General features: G+C 44.4%; 1 protein-coding gene across 1 annotated transcript in view; it reads left to right on the top strand.

Moving 5' to 3' along the window:
- The window catches only part of ZNF697 (zinc finger protein 697), a 28,404-nt gene extending 5,038 nt beyond the window's left edge, over positions 1-23,366 (top strand). Inside the window, exons 2-3 of the mRNA XM_025397765.1 lie at positions 16,638-16,900; positions 18,651-23,366. Coding sequence (XP_025253550.1) covers positions 16,675-16,900; positions 18,651-20,059 — 1,635 coding nt within the window. The 5' untranslated portion in view covers positions 16,638-16,674 and the 3' untranslated portion in view covers positions 20,060-23,366. The remainder of the gene's footprint in view (positions 1-16,637; positions 16,901-18,650) is intronic.
- The last annotated feature ends 282 nt before the right edge of the window (positions 23,367-23,648 follow it).

Here is a 23,648-nt window from a genome sequence, read left to right as displayed (position 1 = left end):
CTAGAATAATGGGTAGTGCATGGTAAGGGTTTGATAAATATTTGTTGAATGAATATGTTATGTATTTTTAAAATTCATTTAAATTTGTTCCTAAAATGATGGCACAAACCATTTTTTACAATGAGGTATGGGTAAGGTTGTATGCTTATAAATTATATAAGCTGGGGAAGATATCTTACATACATGTACATTATGTGTGTGTGTATATATATAAAATTTCAAAAATATTTTAGAGCAGTTTTAGGTTCACAGCAAAAATAAGAAAGTAGAGTTCCTGTCTGCCTCCTGTCCTCACACATGTACAGCCTCCCCCACTCTCAGCATCCTTCTCCAGAGTGATACATTTGGTACAACTTATGAACCTATATTGATAATCATTATCACCCAAAATCCATAATTTACTTTAGGGTTCACTCTTGGTGTATATTCTATGGTTTTGACAAATGTATAATGACAGGTATCTACCATTGTAGTGTAGTGCAGAATAATTTCACTGTCCTAGACACCTTCTATCCTCCACTTATTTATCCCTCCCTTCCCCTAACCTTTGGCAACCACTGATCTTTTTACTGTCTCCGTAGTTTGCCTTTTACAGAATGTCATACGGTTGGAATCATACAGTATGTGACCTTTTCATATTGGCTTCTATCATTTAGTAGTATACGTTTTAAGGTTTCTCCATGTTTTTTCACAGCTTGATAACTCTGTGGTGTTGTTGTGTTTTGGATTTTGGCCATTCTAATAAGCGAAGTAGTGGCATCTTGTTTTAACTTGAAATTCTCAAATGACATTGATGTTTGTATTAGTTCGTTCTCATGCTCCTATGAAGAAATACCTAAAACAGGATAATTTATAAGGAAAAAAGGTTTAATTGACTCACAGTTCTGCATGGCTGGGGAGGCCTCGGGAAACTGACAATCATGGCAGAAGGTGAAGCAAATGTGTCCTTCTTCATGTGGCAGCAGAAGAGAGAAGTGCCGAGCAAAGGGGGACAAGCTCCTTATAAAACCATCAGATCTTCTGAGAACTCTCACTATCGTGAGAACAGCCTGAGGGTAACCACCCCCATGATTCAATTACCTCCCACCTGGTCCCTTCCATGACATGTGGGGATTATGGGAACTGCAATTCAAGATGAGATTTGGGTGGGGATGCAGCCAAACCATATCAATGTTAAAAATCTTTTTATGTGCCTATTTCCCATCTGTATATTTTCTTTGGTGAGGTGTCTATTCAGATCTTTTGCCCATTTTTTAATTGGGTTGTTTTCTCATTGAGTTTTCAGAGTTCTTTCTATATCTTGGTTAACAGTCTTTTATCATATATATATTTTTTGCATATATTTTCTCCCCACCTGTGACTCGTTTTCTTGGTGTTTTTTTTTTTTTTTTTTTTTGAGGTTTTTCCATTTTTTTTTTTTTTTTTTTTTTTTTTTTGGGGGGGGGGTGGTGGTGTGCCAGATTTAATTTAACATAAAGCTAGTTTAGTTTACTCCAGAACTGAGAAACCAAAATGTGAAGTTAACTTGAAGACATACTCCCCTTTTACCACCCCCCCCTTAAAACAATAAGTGTCAGTTGAATTTAACCAGACTGCAGCCACAACGTACACTAGTCTGGGGGGCAGTTGTCACAGGACATCCTTTGTTTCTGTTTCTCCACTTCCTAATACATGCTTGTGTTTATTGATTGAATTGGTGGTGTGGTAAGTATTCCTGGTCAACACTTCCTATATGGCATGTAATCTTTACTAACTTTCTTAAGGGCCTTCATTTGTTTCCCAGCCAAATTCTGGGCCTTTAGGAAAACGGTTTTCTAGGCTGATGACTCTATGTAGGTGAGAAGAGAAATCGAGAAATCCATGCCTTTCTTGTTGTAGTAAGATTAAACAAAACGAAACGTGAAACCCTTGAAAACTGCCAAAGAATAAAACTTTAGTCTGAATAGCCACTCTTAATGTTAAATGCAAATCTCCCCGGTATTTGAATGCACTCCCTGCCCTGCCTCACCCAGCAACTTCTTTAGTTTTGTAATTACTTTGAAGGTTAAATATTGGTCTTTCTTCATTCTTCATTTAATTTCTGTGACTGCTAGTCCTAGCTTTCCTTGGGTGGGACAGAAGCAGTTGTCCTGTCATGGGGGGACAGTCTAGTAGCATTCCCCACAGTGAACATAAACAGCCCTGTGCCACCTCTGTTTGCACAGCTGAATCAAGGGTTAAACCCTTGGAGTGGAGGGAGGACCCACACAGGGCCATTTGATACAAACAAAGCATGCTGGCATATGGGCCAAGAGATGCAGAATTCTTTTTTGAGAATGGTCTGCCTAACTTTTGGGGCTAATTGCCATTTCCTGTCATGGCTACCTATTTTTCAGGGTAATTAAGCATGCTTGGCTCCTGATGCTAACAGGTTATTGGATCCAGTTAGGAGAGTTAGGTTGTCTCCATGACTCTACTTTACCTGATGTGATTTTGCCGAATCACTAGATTTCCTAGTCTTTTTAGGTCTTCCTTTTGAGACTGAGGGGAAGAAATAATTACTCCTGATTTTATCCATTTCAAGAACTATTTGAAGGTCCATGGTGTGAGGGAATTATCAAAGTGAATAAAATGTTTGTTCCCATAAGGAATTTACAGTTGGGAGGTGGTAGGAGAAAAAGGAGAGCCAAAAGTAAGATATGAATTATTGTGAGTATGATTCTATTTTAAAAACTAATATTAGGCAGAATAAGATAAGAAAAAGTATCTTAAGTCATACAAAGTGAAATAATAATAATAATACTATATGAGCACTTAATATCCCTATAAGGTAGGTTCAGTTGTTCTCTCCATTTTATAGATGAAGAAAACTAAGGCTAAAAGAGGTTGAACAATTTGCTTAAGGCTAACAGCTAGACACAGTTCGTATGGCTCCAGAATCTTGTTTGGTTTTTGGTTTTTTTGAGACAGGATCCGCTCTGTCACCCAGGCTGAAGTCCAGTGGTGTGAATACCTTCTGGGCACAAGCAATCCTCCCACCTCAGCCCTCCAAGTAGCTGGGATTACATGTGTATGCCACCAATTCTGGCTAATTTTTTTTTTTTTTTTTTTTTTGGTAGAGACGGGGTTTTGCCCTGTCGCCCAGGCTGATCTTGTACTCCCGAGCTTAAGCGATCCACTGGCTACGGCCCCCAAAAGTGCTGGGATTACAGGCGTGAGCCACCGTGCCTGGCAAGAATCTGAACTTTTAACCATTACAGGTGCCGCTCCCTCCAGAAGAGGACAGACTATAACCCATGCTTTGAGGAGGAAAAGCATCTGAGGAAGGGAAAACCGGGTGCCATCTGGGGGATTTACAGCAACCCTTTTGGGCTGGGGTTAGGGGACAGAGGTTAAGATGAGGTAAGAGAGCCTTGGGCTACACTGTTAACGACTTCGAGTCTGTGCTTATATGACAAAGTCACTTAGGGGTTTCTGAGCAGAATAATAAAGTGACAATTAGGTTTTAAGATTGATGCAGTACTGACACGTAGGTGCATGTAACTAGTAAGAGTATGTACTGCAGTGATAGTGGCAACTGAAAAAAGAGAATAGTAAAGAGAACGTGGCAACTGATTTGATTGAAAGGGGTGAGGGACGGGTCAAAGTTGAGTCCAGGGTTTTGAGCTTCTGAGTAAGAACAAAGACGGCTTTAACAGAAATGGACACTGCCAGGAGGAGCTGATTTGTAGCAAAGATTCAAGAAAAGAACTAATACTTGTTTTTAAACCTGACTTGGGCCAGATACATTACAAATGGAAATTCATTGAGTCTTTATAGCATCCTTTCAAGGTAGCTTGTTTCCCCTTATTGTGTAGATGATTAAACTAAGACTCAAAGAGGTGAAATAACTGTCCTGGGCACACCATGTGTCAGTGACAGACTTCTACTTGAATCGGTGCTGTTGACTCTTTTGCATGTGATTTTCCTGTTTCTGGTGCCTCCTGTCCCTTATCACATGGGACGTGCGGGACAGCACCTCAGGACTGGAAGGGACATTGAGGCTCCTCAGCTGTAATGCTTGGGGCATCATGAGAAATGTGGATCTGGAGTGCAGGTCAGGCGTTGGGTGAGAGATTCAAATTTGTGAGGTCTTTGGATAGAAGAGCTGTATAAAGCTACAGGAAGAGGCCAAACAGTTGAGGGAGAGGGAGAAGAAAATGTAAAGAAAACCCTTGAAGGCTGACCTATTTGAGGAGTTAAGAGGAGACAGAGTGGTCAGCGAAGTATGAGGAGGACTAGGACAGTGCAATACTGTGGGTGCTAAGCAAAGAGAATTTCCAAGGAGAGTGTCTCAACAAGATTTCCGCGGCCATTTATTGAACTCCTATTACATGCCAAGCACTTTACAGTGTTGATGGTGAGATCAAAGGAGAAGAGACCACTGAATTTGGGAGGTAGAAATAATATAGCTGATAATTGATGTGGGTCTGGATCACTAGCTAAATGTTAGCAATTAACATTGTCTGCTGAGGTTGTCCCATCTGGAAGCCCAAGTTCACCGGGAAACTGTGAGAGTGTCGTGGTGACGTTAAGTTTTTAACTGGGGCTCACTAATACTTATTCCTCCTTTCCCCAATAGCCTGTAAGATTTATTTGGCCAAAAAATGGCATTGCAGGAGAAAATATAATATAGTTTGATAATTGGTTTTAGTAATTTAAAAATGATACTGCAGAATGAAGCAGTCTCCCCTTTTAATGAGTTTCATAGTCTGAATAGAAAAATGTCTTTAAAGAGTTTTTAAAATGGTATAACCAGTACTTTTGAGGCTTCATGGTCTTCCCCTCTCCTTTCTCTCTCTTTCCTCTCTCTCTCTGTCTCTTTCTCTCTCTCACACATACACATACACAGATGATGATTTTTTTCAAATACTATACAAAGGACTCAGTATTATTCAGTGTTTACTCTAACATTCCATTAAGTCAATGCTAATTCAAACAACTGCTTTTTTTTCAAGCCAACAAGATGTTCTATTTTTCTCTAGTAAAAACAGCAGAGAATCCAAAACCTGTTAAGTCAGAGATCATTTCTGAGGATCACATGAAGTTAAGTTTGAAGAACATTTTCTATGTTTTTTCTTGAGAAAAAATAATTTAAACTACAATAGGAAAAAAATTATCAGGAGTCTGGAAGAGCACAGGAAAAATGAAGTCAGTGAAATGCTGTCACTAAAGCCAGAGCACTAAACTCATGAATATGACAGAGCGGGTTGGGAGAATCTGGTGCAAGGGAGATTGTACCTAAAAGGAATCCAGTAATCTGAAGGGTGGCCCCATCCTCTACCAACTTGACACCTTTGTGAATTCAAGTTGTAAGATTTGCTCATTATCTGTGGATACATTCTCTACAGCAAAATGTACTTGGAGTGGTGCTTTCCCTGCCACCAGGCACACATCTATATAACTTCCCGTATGGGGACTACAAAGCTGTTAAAGCACAGGGTGGAGCTGAGAAACTGTATTTGTAGTAATGGGTCCCATTGGATGAACTGAGTCCTTGATCCCATGGTGCAGTTAAATGTGAACTAGGCCTCCCTATGTTGCAGTTTTGTGTAACTCCCAGAATGCCCTTCTTTATCCGAGTATTTGCATGTTACTCTTTGCAGGCAAGATGACTTTGCTAACACTTTGAAGATTTGTTAGGAATGAGTTGTAACTTTGTCCAGATTTTAATTATTTTTCCTTTGAGAGGAGAAGGATTAACTAACAAAGCATTTTGTGTACTGGCTAGGTTATGGCTTGATTAATGTGATTTTACTCACTGCCCAAGTAAGCAGCTGACAGGAGCCATAAACCTGGGGTCAAGCTTATAAATTAGATACATCCAAGAAAGGCAGGGTGTTACAGTCTTGAGGAACAACTTCCCTCCCTCTTAGTGCACCTGTCACATAACCTGAGTGACTAGGAAGTGAAAAGCCGGTGAACTAATGATGTTGGGAGACCTAAATCGCAAGTGTGAATTAGCCAAGCACCATAGGTTATGTTGGATTGAGTAGCAAGGGGGGATTGGAACAAAGGTTAATATGCCAGTGATTTAGGCTCATGTCTGCCCTTAACTCGTGTGTTCATGGGGAATTTACTTAACCTTTCTTGGTTTCCATTGCCTGACTCATCTGTAAAATAGGGTGTTAGGTGAGGTCACCAAACTGGATCAGGCAGGTTACATTTGCTGGGTCCCTCACTCTCCATATGTGTTTGAAATTTACTGCTATTTTTGTCTGTGCTACTGCCTGCTTCACTGCCGTTATCTTCTCTTCTCCACCAGCACACCAAAAGATCTTGTGGCATATAGTGGTGAAATTGCTCTTCTCCCCCTTACCCAAAACCACTCTGGATGATTTTTGAATTGTTTTGATAAGGATATGTATCATGAGTCCTTTGTAATAGTGGTTTATAACAGGGTTTTTGTTTCTGTTCCATGGATCCTTTCAGAGTCCAAGAAAAAGCTTTGGGCCTTCTCATCAGGAGAAAGTGCCTACAGACACATTTCCATAAGGCTGCAGGGAGTTCACGGATTCTGAAAATTCTCAGACTAAGAACTGGTGCTCAAGAAAAATACCGTTATTCTGTTTGCAAGTTTGTACAGTACTGTTGCTCTCTTTGGGAAATGCTAGGAACTAAAGGTAAGGAACCCAGACTGAACCTGATGAATGACTTAGTAACGTGATGTTCCAGTTATGAATGAGTCCCAGACACACAAGCCTTCTTCTTGAGACGGATGCATCACTTCCTGGAGGAAAGCTGTGTCCTGTGACTGGGTGTGTGCATCCTAGATTTACTGTGCACCATTGGCTGAAACAGAAAATAACTGTGAGCTTTCAGTTTTTATGTAAAGTAGGAGCATAATATCTTCTAGTTGCTCTCTGTACTGTGGTATGAAGCAATTTGACTGGCATCCTCAGAGTTTCTCTGACCATTGTCTGAGGACACTATCTAAATTTAAAAGTTCTCAGTTTGAGCTAGTAAAGTAATTCTGTTCCTCTCAGAGTTCATCTCGTGGAGATCATATTTTCATAAATCACTACTGTGTTATCTTCCTTTTCATCTGTGCACACTCTTCCATTTTTCATCCCCTTGGAAGGTGATTCCAGGGAGGACCAATTATTGATGTACTTAACCTACTGGACACTCACATCCTTTCATTAGTTTGTCTGTGCTGGGGATAAAGCATTCCCCTCATAGAACTGTCACAACTAGGACCCCTAATCCAGTTTATTCCTTCTTGGTTTGGAGTGTAGAGTTGCTGCATTAATGGTGGAAATAAACAAGTTCTGGTGGGCAGGATCCTTTTTTCGTTGTTTGGAAATATAAAAGTAGATGAAAATGGAAACAGAATCTGATTCTATTTTGAACATAACAGCTATTCCTTTATCTCATTTTAAAAAAGAGCAAAAGCATCAAACTTAAGTTTCTATTAGTATCTTTGCTCCATTGCCCCTTCTCCCAGTTCCCATGAGCTCTATTCAGTATTAAGCCTCGTAACCACTCTTGTTTTGGCATGATTTATAAAAGCAGGCTACTCCTTTTATGGAAATCACTGATATTTTATTATGTTCTGGCCAGAACTTAAATGAACATAAATAACCCAAAATTTCAGAAAAAATATAATTATTCATTTTAAAACTTTTTATTAGTAAGTTTTCTAGTAAATATATAAAAGTAGATAGAGTAGTGTAATAAGCCTACATATACCACCACCCAGCTTCAACGGTGGTCAATATATGACCAATATTGCTTAATCTGTACCCCAGCCCATTCCCCTTTGCCCAGGAATTATGGTGAAGCAAATTCTAGACATACCATTTCACTTGTAAATATTTCATTATATATCTCTTAAATATATAAGAACTCTTTGTACACTTAATCTCAGTACCAACACCTGACAAAATGAAGTTTCTTGATATCAAATATCTAATTAATATTCACAGTTCCTCAGTTATCTTATAATTTGTTTCTGTAATTTGTAAGTTTGAGTTGGCATTCAAATAAGGTCAGTATATTGGGGTTGGTTGATTTGTTTATGTTTTTTGACCTACAGTTCTCTCTACTTTCCCCTTTCTTTGCCATTTTTGTCACTGTTGCATTGTTATTGAAGAAAGTGGATCATGTGTGTTACATTCCTATGATCTGTTTTTTGCTGATAATCTGTAATTTTTAAGGAAATAAGAGTAACAGGTATGTAATTATTTAAAACATGTTTTTAAGTGTATGCAAAGTTTTACTTCATGCCGAAAACTAGCTGTGGAGGTTAACAGGTAGGCAGGAAAATTCAGGCATCAGGTGACTTCTTTACGGTTTTATTCCTGTTTTTTTCTTTTTGGAAGATATCTTGGCAGATTATAAGGAGAGGTGTCACTTACCCACTGCTGAAATGCGCTGGGCTGGAACACGCCAGCCATTCTTCATCAACAACACCAAACAGTTATTTTGGGCAAAGAATTGGAAGAGCAGTTTTGTTGTTGTTGTTGAATCTACAGTGGGAAGCTGGGGTGATTGAATGTATGCCTCAAGTCCTTTGGCCCCAACACCCCTCTCTCCTTATTTGCTATGATAAGCATTCTCTTGAGGGCTATTCATTACAGTGGAAATATGATCGCAAAATCATCTGGGTTGGAAAAGACTTCCTGAGGTCACCTGGCCCCATCTGGCAACATTAATATGGGATTCCAGCATCAACTTTCCCAGAACAAAGCTGTTTGTTAACAACTCCCATATCTCACATAAACCCCTGGTGCAGTCTTAGCCTGTTTTCTCTTTTGTCCTTCAGTGAAATACATGATTAAATTGCATGTCTTTCTGCTGTAGGAGTGTTACACAACTAGGACCCCAATCCAGACAATACACACATGTGGCTGTGCAGATCTTTAAGATTAATCTTGATTTTTCCCTGCTGTCCTCTATAGCACATATACCCTGAGACTCTATTCGACTATCTGTATGTAGTAATGGTTTTCATGATAAATGTTTATATGGGTAAATTTTGAAATATGATGCAATTACGGCAGACTACACTTTTAAGCTACAGTATGTATGACGGTTAATTTTATGTGTCAGTTTGGTTGGGCCACAGAATGCCAAGATTTGTGGTCAAACATTATTTTGGGTGTTTTTGTGAGGATGTTTTTTAGATGAGGATAACATATAAATCAGTGGACTTTGAGTAGATTCCCCACCACAATGTGGGTGGGCCTCATCCAATCAGTTGAAAGCCTGAATAGAACAAACAGACTGATCTTCAGAGGAATTTTCTGCTGCTCTCCTGGGTTTCCAGCCTGTCAGCCCACCCTACAGATTTTGGACTTGCCAGACCCCATAATGGCATGAGCCAGTTCTTTATGATAAATCAATCTCTCTCTCTCTCTCTCTCTATATATATACACACACACATATATATACACACACACACACGCACACACACATCCTATTGGTTCTCTTTCTCAGGAGGACCCTGATTAATCAGTGTGGGAAAAAAAAAAAAAAGTATATGTCCTCGATTTATCTGGCTCTTTTTTGAAGATGTGTTTTATATTAAAGAGATGCAAAGATCATTGGAGACACCATCAGCAAAATTGAGAGTCTGGCCACAACTCTTCTAGTAAAACATGACTTTCAGTCACTTTCCCTTTTTAGCCTTAGTTTCATCTCTGTAAAAGAAGGTTGAACGAAGGGATTTCCAAGGTCTGTGATTTGCTGAAATGCAAACATGGAACATTTGAGCCAGATGCTGAGAAAGTGTCTAGAGATAATAAGTCTGAGGGCTGCCCAAAGTTTCTCTTACGAAATAAAACAGCTGAGGGTGTAAAACAGTAGTGGTGGTGGAGCACAGGGAATAAAAAACCATGAACAGAAGGATTTCCTGTATATAAGGAAAATATACAGGAAAATGGATCACCCTGATTTATGTTGCAGAAGATTCTAATCAGTTAAATGTAAAACATGGACAGTAAATGCCAACAGGAAAACCTTTAGCTTTTGTGACTTCTCAGCTGAGGGCAGATAGTCTAACTTTGAGGGCTCTTAGGATCTGTGTCTGCACTGTACTAATTCTTATTTTGTGCAGGAGGAATAGGGTGGTGGTGGAGGATTGGCATTTGTGATAAGCTGAGGCCCTCAGGCCAAACTGAGGGGCCCTAACCCAACCGATGGACAGGAAATGCTTGACCCCAAGGGCATTTGTGCTATTCCTGGTCACAGAGATCGGAAGGAGCCTCAGACTGGTGCTGACCCGTGGGGATGCAGGTTGATTTCTCTGTTGCCTTGGTTTTGAGCCTTCTTTTTCCAACTTGGGCTTCCTTCTCCAGGGAAAAAAGCAGTAACCACAAGGCAGAAACCATATTATTTTAGCTCCTCTTGTCTGGAGAGTGGGCAACACTTAGGTGCAGTAATCTTTTGGCTGTCCCTGTCTGGAATTAATGTTCACCCTCATGCAGCAGTCTGCCACGTGGGTGGCTGGCATTTTGGGTTGGGCAGTCTGGGTTTGTGCTTGACAAAGCCAGCTGAGGGGAAGTTCGCCTCCACATTTGGTTGTGGACACATTCTGTGTAAGGTGCTTACCCCTTGCTCAGTAGAGGCATCCCCTGCAAATATGGCGAGGTGGCTTTCTTTGCCCTTTGGGTTCCTTTTGACCATAAACTTCCCAGTGAGGAGGCAGGACCCTGATGATCATATCCCCTGAGAGGCTAGCTGACTTTTCACCCAGTTGGTGCTGAAGATGGACGAATGATTAACCCCCTGGAATCTCTGGTTAGACCCCAGTTGTGGTCACGAGTTCAGCCTTTTGAACCGCAGGCTGAAATTGTTTTTCCAGCACTCTGCCCAATCGGGTGTCCCCGCCTGGATTCTGCTAGGGAAGCTCTCCCTTGGGAAATAGTGGTGGGCAGGGGGGCGTGGGAAGAGGAGGGAGGAAGCCTCCAGCTGCTGCTGGCCGGCCCTGCGTCCCTCTGAGGAGGTAGGGAAGGGACACTCGAAATGAGTGGGAGACAGGAAACGAGGTGCAGTCTGGAGGCCCGAGTGGGAGCAGCTCCTGGCCAGCCGCCCGCCGGGCCGCTTCCTTCCACTGACATGACAGCCCTGCCGGCCTGGCTCCCCGCCACCTGGCAGCGGCCGCTGCGGCACATGACTCTTCCGCCCTCTGCCCTGGGGGCTGGCGGGGCCCAAGCGGGGGTGGGGAGTGATCTGCTCTGGAACTGGCCGTCCCTGCTGGTCGGGGCTGCCAGGTGCGGCCCGCGCTGCTTCGCTGGGGACTGGCCTTCCTCTTCCAGTCCTAACTCGCTGGCTATTTGTCCCTTCTAGGAGCCAGCGGAGGGGAACACCCGCTGCCTCTACCTGAGAGAGACGCCGCCTGGGGTTCAGCTTCTGTGGCCTCAGTGTTCTTTACACGTCAAATGGGTCACCCTGATTTACCTCTCAGTTACTGGAGTCAAAGGAGATGGACCCACTGCAGTGCATTGGAAGGTGCTTAGGTCCGCTCCAAGGCGACACCACGTCCACGGCGCCATCCAGGCCAGGAGCCGCATGACCGCGTGGGGTCCTCGCAGAAGGCTGCCCCAGCGAGGCGGGAGCTGCGCCTCTGCTTTATCTTTTAAAGGCTGGGACAGACCTGGTACTATTTCTGGCCTTGGTTTCTATGTGAAATCCAGGAAGGCGGGGGAGATGTGTACACTCCTCTGCCCTAACCTCTTCATAGGAAGTTAGGTTAAATCCACAAAGTGGTGGGGCTCTTGTTCAATAGGGATAGATTTTACAAGTAGCCCCAAAGTGGGGGATTTGGAGAATGTGCCAATGAACTTGGTTTAAATTCTAATTCTGGCTCTGCTACTGGCTTCAGTTACCCTCCCCCATCTTCCCACCTCATTCCCTCCCTCCCTCTTTTTTTTTTTTTTTTTTTTTTTTTTTTTGCGATGGCGTCTTGCTCTGTTTCTCAGGCTGGAGTGTGGGGGAAGCTGGGGGCAGTCTTGGCTCACTGCAGCCTGGAACTCCTGGGCTCAAGTGATCCTCCTGCTGCAGCTTCCCAAGTAGCTGGGACTAAAGACATGTGCCACCACACCCAGCTATTTTGTAAAAAGTTTTTGTAGAGAAGGGACCTTGCTCTATTGCCCAGGCTGGAGTCTTTTTCTCTTTTTAGAGATACTTTTATCACATTCACCTCTGCTCTGTAGCAGTGTCTTCAAAGTGATCTGATTTTTCTTTCAAGTGGGGTTGAGTTTGTCTAGAAGGCTCTTGAGCATTTTCCTGGTGATAGGCCTTACTTTTTTGAAATGGAGGTAGGGGAAAGGGACATGAAAATATCACAAGTTCTAGAAACCAGGATTCGAGCAGTCTTGAAGTTGCCCAGTCCCACCCTGAAGTGATCTGCATCCAAGAAACAGGTTTTGTGATGGTGGTGGTGGAATGTTTGGGGATTAAGAGTTGGCTGTGTGGATTAACAAGCTGGAGCTGGAAACGTCTAATGAAACTGACAATGATGCCTTCCTGGATCAACTCACCTGTGTGTCATATGACAAGCCTGAAGAGGACTCAGGAACATTCAAACCCAACCTTCTCATGGAACAGAAGCCCGAAGGGGGCAAATGCTTCAAGTCACACAGCACAGTGGTTGTGTTGGCCAAAAACCAGAATTGTCTCCCTCAGTGATTACAACTAGATGTAGAATTAAGTTTTGTATGCCCACCACGCTATTGCTTTTCCCCCTTAAACTTCTATTTCTTCTTATTGGGGGAAGGAGAGCTCCCTTAGAGATGGTGTAAGTCAGAGTTTACTGAACCAGGCACCCACACCCTATTTAGCTTTAGGCCTATACTCTGTTTACAGGATGGGCAATCAGCAGCTGAAAACTAACTGAATTTGGAATTAAACCTTTCTCCCTCTACCTAGCTCCCTTAAGCAACTAGACCCTCCCTGGTTCTTGAATCCACGTTGTGAGTTGTTCATTAATAGAACCTTTAGCAGCAAGGCTGGGGGAAGCTGTTTGTACTTGCCAAAGGCCATTCTCCATGAATGTAGTTGTGAATAGGTGACCCCCAGTTTAGAATGGGGGTGTGTATAATTTTCTTAAGAAGTTGGTTGAAGTTTCGTCATAGTTATAACTACCATTTATTGTGTCTCTAACATGCCAGCAGCTTTTATAAACATTAATTTCTGCGGCTTGAGAAACCACCCTGCAAGGTAGGAGGCAGCATCCTTGTTCTTATGGATGCAGAATCTGAGATTCAGTAAGGCTGAGAAACTTGTACAAGGTAAAGTGGCTGGCAAAGAGCAGAGGATTCAAACCCAGGTCAGTCTGGTCATAAAATGATCACACTGCCCTGCTGCCCATTGGATATCCAGCTCCAGCCTTGCCTAGGAAAACATGTTGCTCGTTTTTGAGAGTGAATGGGAAAGGAGCTGGAACAAAATATGCCTGAATATCTGACACTTTATACCATGGTGTCTAGTGTTTTTGAATATGAAGTTTTCTAGACTGAGGTTATCACAACTCCTGCCCTTGTCTTCCTTTTTATTACTTCTAGAGTAATTGTAGTTTTAACATCTTCTATCATGTTAAAAACAAAGTTGGTTATTTTTCTGATTAAAAAATACCTGTTTATGTAGAAAATACAGATATACAAAGAGGACAAGTCTTCTCAAACTATATACCAGCTTCTGGTTAAGAACGTGTGTACGGGAGCTAGACTTGCAAGAGTATGTATCCCTGCTCTGCAGTTTATAATGTGTATGACTTCAGACTAGTCACTTCTGTGCCTGTTTCCTATCTGTGAAGTTGGAAATATCCTACTTCATTAGGTTAACATTGAATGAGTTAATAGCTGCAAAGCCCCCAAAGTGACCGAGATGTTTAATATTTTACTAAACTTCTGGTCTTCCTCTCTGATCTGTGTATACATGTGTAAGTATACATGTTAGTATGCATATAAGCCAAAATGAAATATTTTTCAAACCAGCTGCTTTTCATATAATTATATCGTGATCACCTTTCCTAACCTCTAAATAACCTTCTCCATTACCTGACAACTGCCTAAAACCCATGATGTGCTAGTGTGAATGGAACTGAATCCGTGTTACTGGGCATGCAGATTTCCAGATTTGCAGTAACATAATGCAATTTTAAACAAATTTTAGTTGTCCCATGAATGGTTTCTGGGTGACAGGAACTTCAAGCTCTTTTCAGAGCATACCTAATCCTCCCTCCCCTAGTCTAAATGAAAATAAGGATCAGGAAGTACTCCCTTCCGAGCTCAGAACCTGCCTTAATTCTGAGGCAGCACTGTGAACTTTTCATATGTCAGCCGTAAGTGGGGAACTCACTCTGGCTCTCCCCTTTCCCTGCCTTTAAATCTAGACAAACCATGTTTCCACATTTAATATCTGATATCTCGGTTCCCAGTAAATCACAAATCAGAACATTCTGTTGTTCCATTATTGCTTATGTCTGAGGTGCCCCCTAAGAAGCCTGTCCCTAAAAGGGCTTAGAAGTGAAGCCCTGCTCCCTGTTGCCCAGATTGGACTCCTAAATCCCGTCCCTCAGGATGGAGTGCTGCAGTCCCTTTTGTGCCATGCTGGGCACTGTACCTTGCCGTTTTAGTTTTGTGAGTTTCTGATGACATGCTTATTTGACTTCGTTGACACAGAACCCTCCTGCTGGTCTCAGATTGGTAGAAACCATTGATTGGTCCCCTCTTAACTTCCCCCGTCCCCTGCCCCCCGCCGTGCCAACGCCTGCAGTTTTTCACTACTAGCAAATCAATAGGTCATGTTTGATAACCCTACTCTTGCCTATCCACTTGCAGGCGTATTATATATGCAGACTCAAGGGATGTACTTGTCCATTGTGTCTGAGCTCCAAAGAGGCAAGAGTGATGGGCAGAAGTGATTTGGGGTCAGTAGTCATGGAGTATACCTCTTAAAAGGTTTACAGCTTTAATGAGATTTTTCTCCTACTGTCTTAGACAAGAAATCTCCAAATGTTGGAAACTTGGCATTTTAAACAGTATACATTCTAAAGGAATTCAACTGCATTTCAGGATCTGTTGACTGACCAACCTCAGACACAGTCATATCCTTAGACATTAAAGGAAAGGGCTCGATGTTCCCTCTAATTTAGGGAGTGTATCATCATCTCTCAGAAAGAGTCTAATGTGGTGATGCATCTGCCAAAATTACAGAGCGGGTGGCACGTCTTTGGGGTGTGCTGGAATGGCATCAGGACTTAAGAGGAAAAATGTGTGTATTACATGCTTGTAAAACTCAAAGCATCAGTTACTCTCTGCAATATTTTCCAACGTGCTTTTTCATTAGTTTCCTTCTAACACCCTCCCTGTGAGAAAGGTTAAGTAGCATTACCCTTCTTCCACTCATGAGGACACTGGAACAATGAGAGGCTAATTGACTTGCTTTGGGCTCTCTACAGTGAGGCTGACCCAGCTGGAATTTCCAACTTCCGCTGCCTGGAACTCCAGCTTACCATTCCAAAGGCTCTGTAGAACCAGGGCCACCTCAGAGAAGGCCTCCGCAGAGCTCCCAGCCAAGAAAGGGGCATCTTGCTCAGCCATGTTCTTGCTGTTTGGGGACTGCTGAGGCAGAGAGCTAGTCTCTTCAAAGTTATAGTCCAAGATCCTCGACCTAGAAACTGTTTGGCTGCCTGGAGCTAAGCTGTAGGAGTGATGGATGGCAGAAATAAATTATTTTTGGCTCAACTGCTCAGTCTTGGCAGGGGGCCCTTTAAATTTGAAATGTTATCCTGACATCTACAAAAGGCTTAGGAATCTGATGTCATTTTCTCCCTATGATTCACATGTTGGCCTTTTCTGTAGAGGGGTTACCAGTTATCTCTGGTGTATGTTCCTGTTAAGGGTTCTCTGCAATTCAGATGCTGTAAAATATGTAATTAGGATGATAGAGATGGCTTCTAATATAGAGGGTCCCCTGTACCTCTTCTTCCTGGCCCCACCAGGCCTACTTGAATCATCTTGGCTCACTCCTCCCTCCAAAGCAGATCCTTACTACAAAGCCAGGTTGGTGGTGCTATTGATAACATGGTCTTAGACAAGAAGTTACTATACTTGATGCTTCTGTTATCTTGTGTCTTGATGTACTTTTTCTCTGGCTCCTTAAATTAGCCAAAATTCTTGCATGATAACCAAAATACTTGCAAGGTTGCTGTGGGCTGGAGAACAAGCTTAATAAGAGTATGAAAAGCATGGAACTTTGAGGCAGCACAATTGCTTAATCCCCACTCTAGTGCTTATAAGTTATGTAGCCTTGGGCTAGTAGCCTCTTCTTTTTGAGTTTCGAGTTTTCTCACCTGTAAAAATGGGAACAGCTACTTCACTGTTAAACTATAAAACCACACTAATAGACATCCATATCATACCCAGAAGATCAAGATTTGGTCCAGTGAGAGTTGGCATCCAACCTCATAGTGAGGTTGTCACTGTTCTCTGGCCACCCAGTCCACCCTCCTTTGCACGCACTTGTTTACTTTAAAATGTGGAGTGAAGTGGAGGTTTGCCATCTGGGGCTTGGAACTCTATACGTTTTATTCGACTTGGAAATTAAGGCTAGACGTGGTGAGGGGATGAGACCAGACTGACATGACCTTTCTTTGTGTTTTTCTGGAGCAGGGATTCCTGGTCACCTCCCTTGCCCTTTTCTTCCTGGATGAAACAAGAAGATAATCAGGGTGTCTGTGCACACCAGGACTCAGAAGACAAAGGGATGGGTTCTGATTTTGAGGACTCTGAGGACAGGGAAGGGGACCCAGAAGAAAGAGAAATGGGCTCTAACCCACAGGACACAAACAAGAGAGAAGGCCATCTGGAGCCAGAGATGGGCTCCAACCCACAGGACTCAAGGCACAGGGAAGCAGTGCCCGACACCTGCACAGGTGAGGAGAAAGCTGGGATTTCCATGCCCAATTTACACTTACTTCTAGCTCCTCTAGAATCCTAACCAGGGACAGCATTCTCTGTAAGGGCATTCCCTAGAGAGGACCATTCAGCGGGATTCTGTACTAACTTGCTTTTCTTGTGTTAGCCTGAAGAGATCCTTTTCTTCAGCCCAGTGTGAGGTGAGCTGTGAAGAGGCTCACTCAGTGGCACAGTACTTTACAGTGTAGAGAATGCAGCTCTAAATTAACCCCTGGAACAACACCACAGTAGAATTACCCAGGTAGTATTAGAATCTACCTCACAGGGTTTTGGGGAGTTAAATGAGTTGCTGTATATAGAGTTACTAAGCACAGTACTGTGCAAATAGGAAGTATCCAGATGTTTACAGTTACGTTCTCATCTCCCTTTGCAGATAAGTCAACTCAGTGGTGAGTGACCTGCCTAGGTTCTCAAAGTGCTAATTCCCAAAGTGCCCATGGCCTCTGCTAAATGCCTTACTCTCACTGACCTGAAAGAGAGAATGCTGGGCCTCCACCCACCTCCTTGTTTCCGTCTTTGGGCATTCATTACTGCTCAGTGCATGCTCTGGGGACAGAAATGAGCTAAAATACTTTATGGCTAGGACTGCGAGGTTACATTCCTTCCCCTGTGACACAGTCCCAGACTCCCTGCTGCCCTCCTCCACAGTGCACACAAGCATGTGAAGGAGGGCACATGTGAGGCCTTTCACATCTCAGCATCTTCCCTCTGCTTGGGGATACGCAGCCAGAGACCAACAGGTGTGTGTCCTGGACCAGCCTCTAACCTGAGCTCACCAGCTCTAGGTTCTGTCATCTCTTTCTCTATTCCCTACTACTATCCTCCTCCCCGACCCACAGTAAAGTCCTGAAGGTGAGTTCAGTTTTTTGTTCCACCATAAGCTGTTTCAGACTGACCAAATGTACTTTAAAAATTAGTCCAGGGAGCCGGGCACGGTGGCTCACGCCTGTAATCCCAGCGCTTTGGAGGCCGAGGTGGGCGGAAAACGAGGTCAGGAGATTGAGACCAGCCTGACCAACACGGTGAAACCCCATCTCTACTAAAAATACAAAAATTAGCCAAGTGTGGTGGCATGAGCCTGTAATCCCAGCTACTCAGGAGGCTGAGGCAGGAGAATCGCTTGAACCCAGGAGGCAGAGGTTGCAGTGAGCCGAGATCGCCCCACTGCACTCCAGCCTGGACGACAGAGCAAGACTCCATCTCAAAAAGAAAGAAAAATAAAAAAAAAAGAAAAGAAAAAATTAGTCCAGGGCCTGGTTAGGCCAGGTGGTCTTTCTCAGGTTGGCAGACTGTTCTTGTCTTTTGAGACTAGAATCTTAAAAGGCACTGGTAGCTCTTGGAGTGAACCTTTTCTCCTGAGCTCTTAGGGAGTGTCCCACCTGGCACAGACTTGACTATCCTGAACACAGGCAGTCAGGCCTTCAGATGGCTCTGCTAGGCAGTGCCTCGGGTCCAGCTAGTGGGGCCTGGGCCTGAGGCAGCTGCCTGAAGAACTGGTGCGCAGAGGAGTCAATGAGTGCACTTTCCTTTAGGCCTTTCCCTGCAGGATCCAGTTGCAAGAGGCTACACTCTCAGGGGGCCTTGAAGGGGCAGGGATCTTAAGTGCCTGGGGGAGGGGATCACAGTTTTATTACTGAGGTTTCCTCTGGGCTTACCTTTTGAATGCCAAATATTGTAATCCCCCACTGCCACCTTTTTCTGTTGCAGGGGGGCAGCTGAATGAGGAAGAAGGCGTTCCTGTCCATGGGGAAGAGGATGCCCAATCGGGTGTAGCTGACATGGCGATGTTCCCAGGACTGTCTGAGTCTGACAGCATATCCCGGAACCTCCGGGAGGAGGACGAGAGTGCTGGGGAGAACCGGCTGGAGGAGGAAGAGGAGCAGCCGGCCCCTCCCATACTTCCCTGGAGGCGACACCTCTCCCTGGGGAGTCGGCACCGAGGTGACAAGCCCGCCCACCGCCGCTTCCACCGGCTCCACCACCCCATGGCCATGGACCTCGGGGAGCTGGATAGCCTGGTGGCCAGCATCATGGACGCGCCCACCATCTGCCCCGACTGCGGGGAGAGCTTCAGTCCCGGCGCCGCCTTCCTGCAGCACCAGCGCATTCACCGCCTGGCGGAGGCCGCTGCCGCCGCCAGCCTGGAGCCCTTCGGCCTGGCGGGCGAGTGCGACGCGATGGTGGGCATGATGGGGGTGGGTGTGGCGGGGGGCTTCGGGGCCGGGCCCCCGCTGGCCCGGCCACCGCGCGAAAAGCCCTTCCGCTGCGGGGAGTGCGGCAAGGGCTTCAGCCGCAACACCTACCTGACCAACCACCTGCGCCTGCACACGGGCGAGCGGCCCAACCTGTGCGCCGACTGCGGCAAGAGCTTCAGCTGGCGCGCCGACCTGCTCAAGCACCGGCGCCTGCACACGGGCGAGAAGCCCTACCCGTGCCCCGAGTGCGGCGAGGCCTTCAGCCTCAGCTCGCATCTGCTGAGCCACCGGCGCGCGCACGCTGCTGCCAGCGGCGCGGGGGCGGCGGCGCTGCGGCCCTTCGCCTGCGGGGAGTGCGGCAAGGGCTTCGTGCGCCGTTCGCACCTGGCCAACCACCAGCGCATCCACACGGGCGAGAAGCCCCATGGCTGTGGCGAGTGCGGCAAGCGCTTCAGCTGGCGCTCGGACTTGGTGAAGCACCAGCGCGTGCACACGGGCGAGAAGCCCTACATGTGCTCCGAGTGCGGCGAGACCTTCAGCGTCAGCTCGCACCTCTTCACGCACAAGCGCACGCACTCGGGTGAGCGACCCTACGTGTGCCGCGAGTGCGGGAAGGGCTTCGGGCGCAACTCGCACCTGGTGAACCACCTGCGTGTGCACACCGGCGAGAAGCCCTTCCGCTGCGGCCAGTGCGAGAAGCGCTTCAGCGACTTCTCCACGCTCACGCAGCACCAGCGCACGCACACGGGCGAGAAGCCTTACACGTGCATCGAGTGCGGCAAGAGCTTTATCCAGAGCTCCCACCTGATCCGCCACCGCCGCATCCACACGGGCAACAAGCCGCACAAGTGCGCGGGCTGCGGCAAAGGCTTCCGCTACAAAACGCACCTCGCGCAGCACCAGAAGCTGCACCTGTGCTAGGGGCTGGGTCCGAGGGAGGCTGCCCTCTGGGGAGCCTGTAGGGGGTAGATGTCCTGGGACTGACCCAGGGGAAGGAAATGGGGAAGGGGCGGGAGGGACAATCTGAGAGTGACTGGGGAGCCTTTGGTGTTCGGGGTTTCCTGAAGTGGGAGGAGGGTTGAGTAAGAGTTGTTCTTTCCCGGTGCTATACTTGCCTCCTCTCCATGGAAGAAATGTTCAGGAGATGCGCTTGGGATGATGACTTCCTTAAATACATGCTGTAGGGGGTGAAGAGCTTGGAGGACCAGGCGCTTTGAGGACCTTGAGGAAGGGCAGTTCGTGGGCTGGGGTGGGAACAGGATGGCGGGCAATAGACTAGGGTAGGCCGCGATGGCCTGTAGCAGTCTGCAGGGAGAGGGTGTAAATGAGGGCTATGGGGCAAAATAAAACCAAGTATAAGTGATTCTATCTTGGTTCCACCAAGTGGTAAGCCAGAGTTTGCCCGGTCTCCGCACATCACCTGTTGTCTCACAAAAAGTAGGGGAACCTTGTCACATAGGAAAGGATATTTAATGTACTTTTCCTTTCTCTGAGCCACAGTTAGCTGCTATTTTGAGGCATCCAAGGGAAAGTGGGCTGAAAAACGCCGCACTCTCATTTCAAGGGGCAATGTCTGGGGTTTACAAATTCATTTATAACTGGTTCTCAGATGTGGGAAATCCTGATTCTGTTCCGGGTTCTTTGCTACTTCCTTGAAAATAATCTAGCTTCATGCTGGGTCAAGGTGGTTTACCTGGATGACCTCCCTCCCCCGCCCTCGCCCCATCCCAGGTGTGTGCCACATCCAGTATTTCTTTCAGGTCTCAACTGTGGTCTTTTAAGTGCAGGGAAAAGGAACAATCACAGCTATGCGTGACCTTCCTTTTTGCACCTCACCCTGATGTAGGTGTTTCAAGTGAACTTTAGACCATCAACAGTTGCCCAGTGACCTGCTAAAAAGTCAGCTAGCTCGCAGTTTTGCTGGCCTCTATGTGAGAAATCCAGGAAAGTGTTGACATTGTTGGGATGCAAAACTCCTTGGTCTCATTTGCCTTCACTTAGCATTTGTTAGTGACCTCCACTAACCCCCACCTCCATGCATATGAGGGATCTAGTCTAAGTAAGAGTGTCTTTTTCCTGCATGTGGAGGCACAGTAGAAATCTCAAGGCTTTACCCAGGAGAGCCCAGTCAGGGAGAGGTGTAAATGCAAAATTGCCAAATAGCACAAACAATGAATGTTTTCTGGTTGTTATATAGATGCCAAAATAGCACTTTGATATTTGCAAAGTGCTTTATGCTTTTTAATAATTGTTAGTTGTTTCTCACATCATTGTGAGTTAGATCAGTATTATGACCCCTGTCTTAGGGAAGGCCTGGGAACAGGAGCGTGCAGGCTGTCCTCAAGAGAGGCTGAGGACAGTGTGAATAATTGTAGCCTGACCTTTTGCATTCTCCAGCTCAGCTGCTAGGAAGACTTGCCTGTCATGATTTATATAATAAAATAAGGACACTGAAAATTCTTATGCTTGATGAAAAACTTAAGGCTAGCCTAGAAGGGCCAAACATGTCCTTATTGACAAAGCTGGTCTTTGTCACCTAATTGGGGTATCCTAGCCATGTTCCATTTTCTAGTAGGGGGCTGTAGTTAGATGACTCTTGTGTAGATTTCAGTTATTTATGCTGAAGATCCCTGCCCTAGGTTAGCCTTTAGAAGTTAAGAGTTGTGGAAAGCGGTATTGTTTTCTTCACTAGTGATTGTTACCCTACACATTTCATGGAAGCATCTTCACAAAATATTGGACACAGTTGAAGGGGGAAAAAGCTACGAGATTGTTTTCACAGTTTTAGCAAAGTTTCTGTGGATGCTAGTAATTTATACTTGATCAGTTGTATTCTAGTAAAGAACCTCTTTGGGGACTGTAGGAAAGCATGTTTTTGTGGTTATAAAAACACTTAAAAATCCTGATAATTCTGGGCTTGTATAATGCCTGTTGATCTTGCCCTCTGAATCAATTTATTGTTATTCACAAATGCAAATAGGTTTTCAAACTATAGACAGTTTTGAATGACATTAATTCTCGTTTTCTTTTAGTCAGGAGTAATACAAGCAAAGCAAGTGTCCGTTTTGAATTCTGATTTTAATCTGAATAGGAAGCATATTAGACCCACCTGAAAATAATATAGCCAATTTTTAGGTAATCTTACTGCTTTGTGAGTTTCTTTCCACGTATATCTACCTCTTCCAGCTGTTTTAAGTTCTCTCAAGTCTGTGCCTATGAAATCTCATCCACCTTTTGATTATTCATGGATTGATTATCCGTTTTATTGTTTTTCTTTTTTGCTGCCATTGCTATGCCTGGTCTTGTCTGCATCAAATATACTACATATCAGCAACTTTAGAGAATGGGTTCAACAGGGAGTGGAGAGTGAAGCTAATGTAAAATAGTTTAGTGGCAGTGGGAATCTTTGGACTTCGTTTACCTCTCTCGTTATTTCTATTACCATGGATAAGAGAGTCAGCTGCTACTTTGATATCCCTTCTATGAGCAAATTCTTAGCAGAAGAAAACAATCCAACTACCAACGCCCGACTCTATTGGTGCATTTAAAATGTGATTCCATTTTTTCTTACAGTTCTTCAGGGAACTTATCTGCATTAAGTGAGGTCAAATGCATTCAGGAGGTTGTTTCTTCTATCTAGTTTTAGAATAATATTTCTTTGGCAAACCCTGTTAACTGCGGTTCACCCTTGAAAACGTTAATCTGAGGACTTTTTCCACCAACTCGTTAATGATGGTGGAAGCAAGTGTATTATTTGTTTCCTGGAGAATTTGGTGAAGAGCAGTCTTCTGCTGCTGCTCTTTACTAAGCAAAACCTGGAGCAGTTTAAATAGGCTAAATGGTTTTGATTAAATCTTGAGCTCCGAGTTGGAAGGAGAAAATGAGAAGTTAACCCCTTGAGCCATGTGGTCTCTTTACAATCAAGAGACTGTACATATGTGAAAAAATACAAATTAAGGAACTGTGTTCATAGACAATCTAAACTGTGTTTCTGAAGTTTGTGCACATTTTTCTTCACTGTAATGTTATTTTACAGCTGTTTGTTAAAATAGTGAATAATTTAATGATCCTAAAAGTAACAGGTTTTGTGTGAGTGTGCTTGTATATGTGAGAATTGCCTTATTTTCAGGTTGTTTTATTTAATGATGGTTCCTTGGACAGCATTCTGGTGTTCAGCAACCAATATGGAATATTTGTCATTAAATCCATATCAGTCTTTTACCATGTCATTCTTCTTTGACACACATTAAGTGCCACTCAGCTCTACCTACGGAAGCTATGTTCCTGTAGAACAAGGGTTGACAAACTACCAAATCTGCCCTGCATATTTTTGTACATAAAGTTGCGTTAGAATACAGTCATACCCATACCCAGGCACATTTGCATAGTATCTGTGCTACTTCACCCTGAATTTGCTGTGAGTGGGCCTCTGCCCACATTCCAATTAGAAAAACTGTACCTGGTCAACCTGGAATTCTTGAGGTTTGATTAGTTTAAGCTACAGATTTTC

This window comes from Theropithecus gelada, chromosome 1, assembly GCF_003255815.1.
Source record: "Theropithecus gelada isolate Dixy chromosome 1, Tgel_1.0, whole genome shotgun sequence".
Taxonomy (NCBI): domain Eukaryota; kingdom Metazoa; phylum Chordata; class Mammalia; order Primates; family Cercopithecidae; genus Theropithecus; species Theropithecus gelada.
The sequence above is the reverse complement of the archived record's forward strand: the minus strand, read 5'-3'. Positions and strand labels throughout refer to the sequence as shown.